Here is a 9,311-nt window from a genome sequence, read left to right on the forward strand (position 1 = left end):
GCACCGAGGCGGGGATCTGGCGGGCAGAACGCGCCCGGCGCCGGAGCCCGCGCCCACCTCGGCGTCTTTGCGCTCCGCAGCCGCGCGCCTCGCCGGGCGCCCCCGCCAGTCCTGCCGGAAGATGCTCAATGACCGGTGGAAGACCATGGGCGGCGCTTCCCAACTTGAGGACCGGCCGCGTGACAAGCCGCAGGTACACGCGGGCCCGGGACGTGGGGACCCGGGGCCCCGCGCGGTTGGAGAGGTGGTGGCCGCTCCGGCCGGCGGGGTGGGCGCCCAGCTCGAGGTCGGAGTTTGGAGTGCACCCCGCGAGGCTCGGGAGGCCTGGGGCGAGGCAGGCGCCCTCCTCTCCTCCTCCCCTAGAAGAGGCTTGAACTTGGGGTTCGGGGTGCGGATAGGGGCAGCGCCCCCGCAGGAGCCGCGCGCCGTGGTCGAGGGCCCCCTTGCGCCTCCGACAGCCTCCCGGTGCGCGCGTGTGCGGAGGGTGTAGGGGACCTATAGTCCACAGGGTGACCAGCCTTTTAGTTAAGTGTGCAACCCCACACATCACGCCCCCTCACTGAGGATTTCCTCACCTCTGCAATGAGCATCTTAATCACTTGCTAACTCTCCCCCCCCCTGGGCACCACCCTGTGCCAGATGCCTGGCAGGGTGCCCATGCCCTGGATCTCCTCTGAACCCTCACACTTTACACAGCTCCCCCTCCCCCCCATACAGTAAAGGATCAGTAAATATTTGTCTAATGTGAGAAGCCCGGATATCATGGTTCTCCGGCTCTCAGACAAAAGCGAGGCTCAGAGAGGGTCGCTCCTGCCAGAGCCGAGGCTCTGCTGAGGTTTGAACCTGGGTCTGAGGTTCCAGGTCTGTTCATTCCACCTTTTTGCTGCGTCTTCAGGGGCAGTGGAGGGGGCAGGCTTGGAGGGTGCCCGGGGCTGCGCCCTGGAAAGGGGGTGAGGGCAGAGCTCCAGGGCTGGCCAGAGAGGGGGCTGGAGACTGGAAGCTGAGCGGAGGGACAGCCCTGGGGCTGCCCCGGGCCGGGCCGCCAAGGGACGGGCAGGCAGGCAAGATGAGGAGGCCGGCTTGCCAAGGAGAGGAAATAATGGGGCTGCCCGTTTTAAATTTCAAATTTCTCCCAGACAGATGTCATTGGGGAAAGAGCCGTTTGTGTCGTGGTGGCGAGAAGGGGGCGGCGGGGGCGGGCCTCGACAGCCCCTCACTCTCCAGGGGCTGCAGCCTGGTGCTTCTGTCTGGACCGCCAGGGCCTCGGGGTGAGGGCCCAGCCCTCTCCAGTTTGCAGAGCTCTTTCCCCACCAGCTGGAGGATCTCACTTCGTGCAGCAGCCTGGGGGCTAGGCAGAGATGCATACTCCCACGTCACGGGGTGATGTGGCTCAGAGAGGCTGAGATATGTGCCCACGTCACACAGCGTGTTAGCAGGAGAGTGAGGATTCGAACCTGGGTCTGACCCCAGCGCCTCCCAGTGCCTTCCAGGGAGTCTGTGTCTTTGTTCCGGGCAGGTACGCATGCAAGCCAATCCCCGGTGTGAGTCTTGTGCTGAGATCCTGCTTTTTACCCTCTGAGCAAGAGCAGTCTTACCTCCCAGACTGGTTCAAGGCCATCTGCGGCCTGACCCATTCTCCCTTGCCAGGACCGACCGCTTGTCCTTTGTCAATCTCCAGCCCCACTCGAGGCTGCCCCTTTGCAAACCCTTGGAGTCTCACCTCGGCTCCTCCAAGACTCAACACACACACACACACACACACACACACACACACACCCGGAGCCTTTTGCCCAGGGAAATCCTACATGTGCTTCAAAACCTACTCAGACACTACCTCCTCCAGGAAGCCTCCCCTGATGCTCTGTGGCTGGGCCTCAAAGTCCCAGTAGCATTTAGCTTATGCTGCTCAGCTGCCTTTTTCTCACTGCCTGGTCCCCCAGCGCCAGGTCCCTCACTCCCCTTGGACACGTGCTCCTTCTGGGCCCCCCCGTCTCCAGGTCCTCCCCCGAGCCCAGGCTCCTGCCCTTCCATGCAGCTCAGGTCGGGAGCTTCAGAATATTTGCTGACGTGAACTGCACGAAGCAGCAGGGTGCTGTGGGTGAGGCTCCAGCAAGTGCTGCTGGGTCTCAGGGGGACGTAGCTTCTGGGGGATCTGTTTGAAATGTGCCTTCAGGGCCTCCCTCCGCTGCTGCCTGGGGACTCATTCCAGCTGCCGCCTGCCGGAGCCCAGCTGTCTGCCCCTTGGCATCGGAGGCAGCTGAGGGCTTGTGGCCCCGGGGGCCTGCGCCACTAGCCAACACCACCTCCCCTCCCCACACCTTTGGTCACCAGCCCCAGGCTTACGTGAGGCTCCGATTAGAGGCGAGGCCTTTCCCGTGCTCTCTGCTGTCCTGGGTCCCTCTCCACCTGCTCACACGGGTCAGGCCAGCTTCCCTCCCTCGCTTCTAGTTTCCTCGTGGCCGTTGACCTGCTGTGTGACTCCGGGGAGGGGTCTCCCCTTCTCTGGGTCTGGGCTTTCCCATCTGCAAGATGAGAGCAGCAATCCTTGCTTCCTCCCCCCGACGGTGTCTTTATGCCAACTGTAAAGCGCTGTACCCCCATGACGAGGGTGGTCCTCACGGCAGCCCGTCCCATTTTGCGTGTTGGCAGCGTCCTGAGCTTGCCTCTGCCCACCAGGGAGAATGGTCTGGGTGCCCAGCGCCTGCTGGACCGGCCTGGCCAAGGGTCTTGAGCAGGACTCTTGCTCCGGGAGAGGAGGAATGCTACCCTCGGTGCCCCAGTGGGGCGCATCCTCCGCGTCTCTGCTTTCACTCCAGGAGGCTGGCTGCGGGGATGGTCCACCCATTTGACAGATGAGGAAACTGAGGCTGAAAGAGCCAGCGCTGGGACCTGAGCCCCGGTCCTCCCAGGCAGAGCCTCGGTCGGAGGGCGGCGGGAAGAGCCGCCTCCATCAGCCTTGCCGGCTGTGTTACGTGAGTCCCAAAGAGAGAGCATCCGGCCTTGAGGTTCCCGGGACGCTCGGCCCACTGGCTGCCAGCAAACCAGGCTGTGTCCCCGACCCCGGGGTCCGCCGCGGCCTGCCCTGCCCTGGGCCTGTCCGCCCTGGCTCCTCATTTGCTGGGTGACCTTGAACAAGCTCCCCACTTTGTTCGAGTGCCCCATCTGCCCCTGTAGCACGAAGGGGCTTTCACACCCTTGGGGCAGGAGACAGAATACTCGTCAGAGTTGGGAGTTTGTCAGATGAAAGGATCTAGAAATAGACACGACTCTCCTCTCCTGGAGTGTGGGGGGCAGGAAGTTACCCCGTAACCGCGCCTCCTGGGCGGGGTGGGGGCTTTCTGAGCAGTCCTGGGGTCAGGCCACCCCCGCGGAGGTTAGCCTTCATCAGGCCCAGTCCCAGAAGTTTGATACTTTCCAAACTTCTCCCGACGTGGCCCAGGGGAAAAGAACGTCTCATTGGGAAGTTCTTCCTAATGTCTAACCTGAACCTTGCGGCATTTAATTCCCTCCGTGACTCTTTCTGGAGTCTCTCCCTCTGCTGGGATGTACAGGTGTCCCCAGGAAGCTTGCTCAGAGTCTCACGAGGGGAACAAAAACCCTCACAAGTCCGGTACTGTCACAGGGCACTTCAAAGAAAAGCGACTGTCTTCTTGTTCCCTGGGCCTTGGGTAGAGGTCACTGTGCTAGGCAAGGGCTGGGAGAGCCGGAGGGTGACGCAGGGGAAGGAGGGGCCCACGGGGGTGACAAGGCAAGGACTTCCTTCCATCACCTCCCATGCCCTCCCCTGGGCCGCCCCGCCCCGCAGAGCTGGCCATCTAGCCCAGCAGGGTGGCTGCGTCCCAAAGGCAGGGTCCGGGGGGGGGGGGTGCAGAACCGATTCCCAGAGGGGGTGACATTCCCAGAGGGGGTGACGGTTAAGCTGCCCGGTGTTTGCCCGAGGGGTCCTGGAGGGAAACCGGGGCTGTTGGGAGATCAAGAGGAACCAGCAGGTGCGCAGAGCCGGGCAGGGTGGGGGGTGCAGCCTGCAGGGGCCCCAGGCCAGAGGGCCCAGCGAGACCCGCTCTGGAGGCCTCCATAGCTCTAGGGGGTTCTAAGCAGGACCTTCCAGAAGGGTCCTTTGTGGCTTCATGACGGATGGGTTGGCAGGGCTGGGAGGAGGCGGGAGGCCGTCACAGGGATTTAGAGACAGATGACGGGGCTTAGACCAGGGCAGGGCTGGGGGCACAGGGACAGAGCCGTGTGGCTAGCTGGGTGCAGCGAGATGGAAGGAGTGCGGTGAGGCGCCCTCTTGAAGGGATGGAGGCCAGGTTGGTGCCAGCCCCTGGTGGGCATCCCCAGAGGGCTCAGGTTAGGGGGGACGGAATCTGGTTTGCTGTCGGTGGGCCATCGGGAGGCCAGGGGCTGTGGAGGGGAAAGGGGGTCAAGACCTTCCCGGGAAGCATATGGAGTCACCCCCCCCACCCCATGCCGCCCCGAAATGGATGCAGAGCCAAGTGCCTCCGAGGAGTGGCAGAGGTTGGGGACCTTGGAGTGCCCAGGAGGGGTGGCCTTGGGCCACTCTCAGACCCTGTCCCTCCGTCCCCTTCAGCCCCTCCCCCAGGACCTTCCAAATGACCAGAGGCCTCAGATGCCCCTCAGCACAGGGTGTGTTAAAGCAGAAGAACCAGCCTCCCACTCTAGGGGGTCTCTGGGACCCCCCACCCCCCCATCCCGTCCTGCCAGGCCCGGGGTGGCAGACTTAGCCAAGCAGGAGCCGTTTGCCCAGTGGGGGGAGCAGGTGTGGGCTCCTGGGGAGAGGTGAGGAGGGCACCTCGGGGGGCTCCAGGCCCCCCACCCCTGCTCTTCCCAATCCAAAGCTCCACTCTGTGGTTCCATCACGACGAACAGCCATCCTGCCTTTGGCCGGGGTCCTCGTGGGAGATGGGGGGCTGTGCACTTGGATCCCACCTTGCCTGGCCTCCTCCTGGAGGGACATTTCCTCTTCCTACTTTGATACCAGAGCCCCGTCTCCGTCTACCGCAGGGGCTACAGCGCCGGCTCCCTGAGCAAACAAGGAAGAGACCGGGGTGGGGGGGCATGGTGGGGCACAGACCGGGCACGTCGGGCTAGCGGGGCATCGGGCCACTGCGTCCCTTCCTCTTGAGCCCCCCTTTCCTCCACCAGACCCCATGGCCCCCTCTGGAGGCTGGGGACACAGGGGAGGCAGCCGGGACGGACGCCAACCCTCCACTGAGGCACCTCTGGCTCCCCACCTCCTGCCTCCCCGGGCACGAGCCACTTGTCCTCCCCTCAGCCACGGCTTCCTGGTGAGCCAGGCCCCGGGGCTCACGCTGAGGACGAAGCCATGTCCCTCCAGCTGGGGGCTCACCTAAGCAGTCAGTGGCAGAGCGGACCTCGAACCCGGGGCTCTGGGCACCTCTCAGGCCCGCCGCCTTCACAGTGTCCACCCTGTGTGCCCCAACGGCCTCCCGTGGACCTGGGTGTCAGCGCCAGCCCGCGGCATGCCCCGCTGGGGCGCTCGCCGCCCAGAGCCCCCTCATTATCTCGGGCAGATTTCTTTGCGAGACACGGAAATAGCAGCCTATAAAACCAAGCAGGACTTCATGTTGAAGGTGATCTCAGAAGACTAATTCTCCTCTGCTGAGTGGCCTGTTTCATCTCCAACTCCGTCATCCCCCTGCCCCTCAGGGGCCCCCTGGAGGCTTTCTCAAGCCTCTCCCTCCTCTGCGCCCACCGCCTTCCCTGTAATGACCGAGGGCTTGGGTGGAAGCAGGTGCGAGAGCCGGCGAGGGTCCTGGAGACATGGGGGACGTGGCCGGGCGCTCGGCCTTGCCAGCCGGGGACCTTAGTGCCGTTCGGTTGGAGGACGTCGCTCAGCCGCTTGGGGCAAGGTGTCTCCCCGTGGACTCCGGGAGGGGCCTGACTTGCTGACACAGAGCTTTGTCTCAAGACCCAGTCACACTCCAGGCCGAGGAAGGAACGTCGTTGTGGGAGGACGTAGCCTCGACCCGGAGGGCATGATTCCCGTCACGCCCTGGGATGGAGCGCCGGCCCTGCCGCTCACCTCGGCTGTGACCTTGGGACGGGGTCCTGGGCGCCCAGGGAATCCAGCCAGGAGGGGGTCGTCCCGACGGTCCAGGGGCGGGAGCAGGGCTGGCGCTGAAGGCACGGCGGTGATAACGTGGTGTCCGCCGGCCTGGAAGCCCCGCAGGCGACCGGGGGACTGCGGCAGCTGGAGGTCGCCTTCGCTCTGCGCCCGGCCAGGAGAAGGGCACAGGGTCAGGGGCGGCCTCGCTCCGGGGTCCAGGGCTCAGCACGGAGGTCGTGAGCCTCCAAGCACAGGTTATTCCGGGGCCGTCACGTCCTCCCCTTTCGAGCACGGTCCCCGAGAAGTGGCCGGGGCTGTCTGCTCTTCCTCCGATGCCGCTGACAAGCAGCCGCTCCGCCGGGCGAGCCGGCTGTGCCATCGGGGGCTCTCGGGGTCCCGCCTCTGCCTCCTGGGCCCGGGACTTGCCGGCACAGCTGTCAGACTCCCAGACAGAGTCACACCCCATGCGGGTTAAGAAGCTCAGCCTGTGGGGCTCGAAGGGGGCTCAGTCGGTTAAGCATCCAACCTCGGCTCAGGTCATGATCTCACGGTGCATGAGTTCGAGCCCCACGCTGGGCTCGCTGGCTGTCAGCACAGAGCCTGCGTCACATCCTCTGTCCTCCTCTCTCTCTGCCCCTCCCCTGCTCTCACTCTCTTTCCTTCAAAAATAAACATTGAAAAAAAAATTTTTTTAAAGAATCACAGTCCGTGGACTTGAGCTGTCCGGGCAGAGCTCCGTCCTCAGGGCCTGGCCTGGAGCCTGGCTCACGGGGCTGCCCAGTGAAAGAGCACATGTTTGAATGAGCACATCGGTGAAGTCAAAGGTGATGGCTATCCTGACAAGCGCCACCCTGGGGGGGAAGGAAGGGGCATGGGAACACGGAGGAGAAGCCTCTCCAAAACTAGGTTGGGGGTGGAGGGAGGGCTGGGGAAACATTCAAGGAAGGCTTCCTGGAGGAGGTGGCATCTAGCTGAGCCCTGAAGGAAGAAAGGGAGTTCGGTCAGTCGGTCCGTGGAAGAGGAGCAGGGGCAGTGGATGCTTGGGGCTGAGGGACCAGCCTATGCCGGGCTACTGCGGCAGGGCTGTGGAGGTGTGGCTAAGGTGTTCAGATCCGGCTGGAGCAAGCTGTTTAGACACGTGGAGTCCAGATTGGAGGTGCCACGCTGGGTCCTGGGCAGACGTGGAGAGAGGAGTCCTGGGGGTGTCACCACTGCAGGGACAGGCTAAGGAATTCTCTCCCTCATCTCGCCAACAACACAGCGCCCTTCCTTGTGTGGGGGGGGGTCTGCATGGCGCCCTTCCTTGGGGGGTCTGCTTGCCCCCTGCGCCTCACCCCTGACCCCGTTCTCTGGTGCCAAGTGGGAGATTCAGGAGTCTGCTGTGGAACGTGAGTGGGAAGGAGCTGTTTGCTCTGTTGTACTTTCTCGGGGCAAGACGCGAGGTGCAAGAGGAATTGCTACTTTATGTGTCACTGTATTACAACTGCAGGGGCCCTCCTCGGCCCCCCTCCCGCGGCCTCGGAGATGTTAAAATGTGGAAAAACGAAGAGGTGCGTCCTAGCACCCCTGACATACAGAAGTAACCCTTCGGGTGGAAAATAATAAAACCAAACACCTCCAGATGCTCTGTGCACACTGATCACGGGGCAGTAAACGCTGCTAATATTTATGGCACACGCACCACGCACCAGGCAGGGCGCCAAGTGCTTTCCTGTACTAATTCATTTAAAGATGGTGCAGAAAGTTGAACATGGTGGGGGGAGGGGGGCAGAATTCAGTCATAGAAGGTGCCTGGCCCAGAGAGGAGGCGGGAGGCTGGGGGGGGCGCCCAGCCTGAGCTTGCCTCCGATCTGCTGTGTGACTGTGGGCAAGCCCACTGCTCTCTCTGGGTCTCACTTTCCCCACCTGTCAGATGCGCCCTGGTCACTCTGCCAGCTGCCTTCGGGCTGTGAGTGATTCGGCCCCGTGCGTCCGGGTGTGTGCTGGGCGTGCTGTGCCTCCGTCACTGACAAGCTGCCACTCTGTTCTGGCTTCCTCCTTGGTCATTAGCCCCCGCAGGGTTCCTGAGCCCAGTCTGCATCTCCTCCATCATCTCCTGCTTTGGGGCACAGCTGCCCTGTTGCCCAGCCCTTGCTTCCTTCAAGGGAGCGAAGGTCCTTTCTCCAGGGTCCCCAGTGGTGTTCTGCCTGCTAGCCTGCTCTGCTGGGACCGGGGCGGGGAGGAGGGAGGAGGGGAGGGGCTGGGGGGTGGGGTCACCTGGCGCCCCCAGGACTCACGCACACACGGCCTCGTGGGCCTGCACAGGGGACTCGGGACGTGGCTTGGGATGTGACTCCGGCTCGAAAGGGACCCTTAGTGACGCACACTCACCCTGCTGTGACAGTGTGACAATCCTTAGCATCATTGCTGCTCTCTCTTCCCGAGTCTGCACCGCAGGCACCCGTGTGTGGGGCAGGGCGAGTCGTTACCGCCTCCGCTTCACAGGCCCCCCCCCCCCCCCCCCCCCCCCCCCCCCCCGGCTCAGCGAGGCGAGGCCCCTCACCCAAGCTCCCCTGCCCGGAGACGGAGCCTTCAGCTGCAGCCCTCACCAACCCAGGAGGGCTCCAGGGGGAGGTGTGCCTGCCCCTACAGGGCACTCGTGAGCAGGGCAGGGGCAATGAGGGGAAGGGTGCCTCTCTCTCCATCGGTCTCCACGCCTCTCTGCCTCAGTTTCTCTTTTCGTCCTCTCCACCGCTGGTTCCCTGCATCTCTCACTCACTTGCTCTTGCTGTCTTGGTCCCTGTCTGTCTCCCCTCCAGGCTTCTGTCATCTCTGCCTTTCTGTAGCACTCCCTCTCCCCCATCCCTTAGAAGGGGTCCCCTGGGTCTTGCCCACGGCCAGAGGCCCCGTCCTGAGGCTGCCTGGGCCCCCTCCCCCACAGGGCAGAGGCTGGAAACCTGCTTCTGCCCCTAATGCCGCTTCTTCTCTCTCCTGTCCGTCCGTCCGTCTGTCCGTCTCTGTGTCTGTGTGCGCGGGGCCGGCCGGCAGTGGCCCAGCTGCGGCTACGTGCTGTGCAGCGTGCTGCTGTCCCTGGCCGTGCTGCTGGCCGTGGCCGTCACCGGCGCCGTGCTCTTCCTGAACCACACGCCCGCGCCAGGCACGGCGCCCCCGCCCGTCGTCAGCACCGGGCCGGCAGGTGCCAACGGCGCCCTGGTCACCGTGGAGAGGGCCGACAGCTCGCACC

At 63.9% G+C, this 9,311-nt stretch overlaps 1 protein-coding gene across 1 annotated transcript in view; it reads left to right on the forward strand.

The window, feature by feature from the left end:
* The first annotated feature begins 55 nt into the window (after positions 1–55).
* Positions 56–9,311, forward strand: part of FIBCD1 (fibrinogen C domain containing 1) — a 29,812-nt gene continuing 20,556 nt past the window's right edge. Inside the window, exons 1-2 of the mRNA XM_029921057.1 lie at positions 56–193; positions 9,116–9,310. Coding sequence (XP_029776917.1) covers positions 122–193; positions 9,116–9,310 — 267 coding nt within the window. The 5' untranslated portion in view covers positions 56–121. The remainder of the gene's footprint in view (positions 194–9,115; position 9,311) is intronic.

The sequence above is a fragment of the Suricata suricatta genome, chromosome 13 (genome assembly GCF_006229205.1).
Source record: "Suricata suricatta isolate VVHF042 chromosome 13, meerkat_22Aug2017_6uvM2_HiC, whole genome shotgun sequence".
NCBI lineage: Eukaryota > Metazoa > Chordata > Mammalia > Carnivora > Herpestidae > Suricata > Suricata suricatta.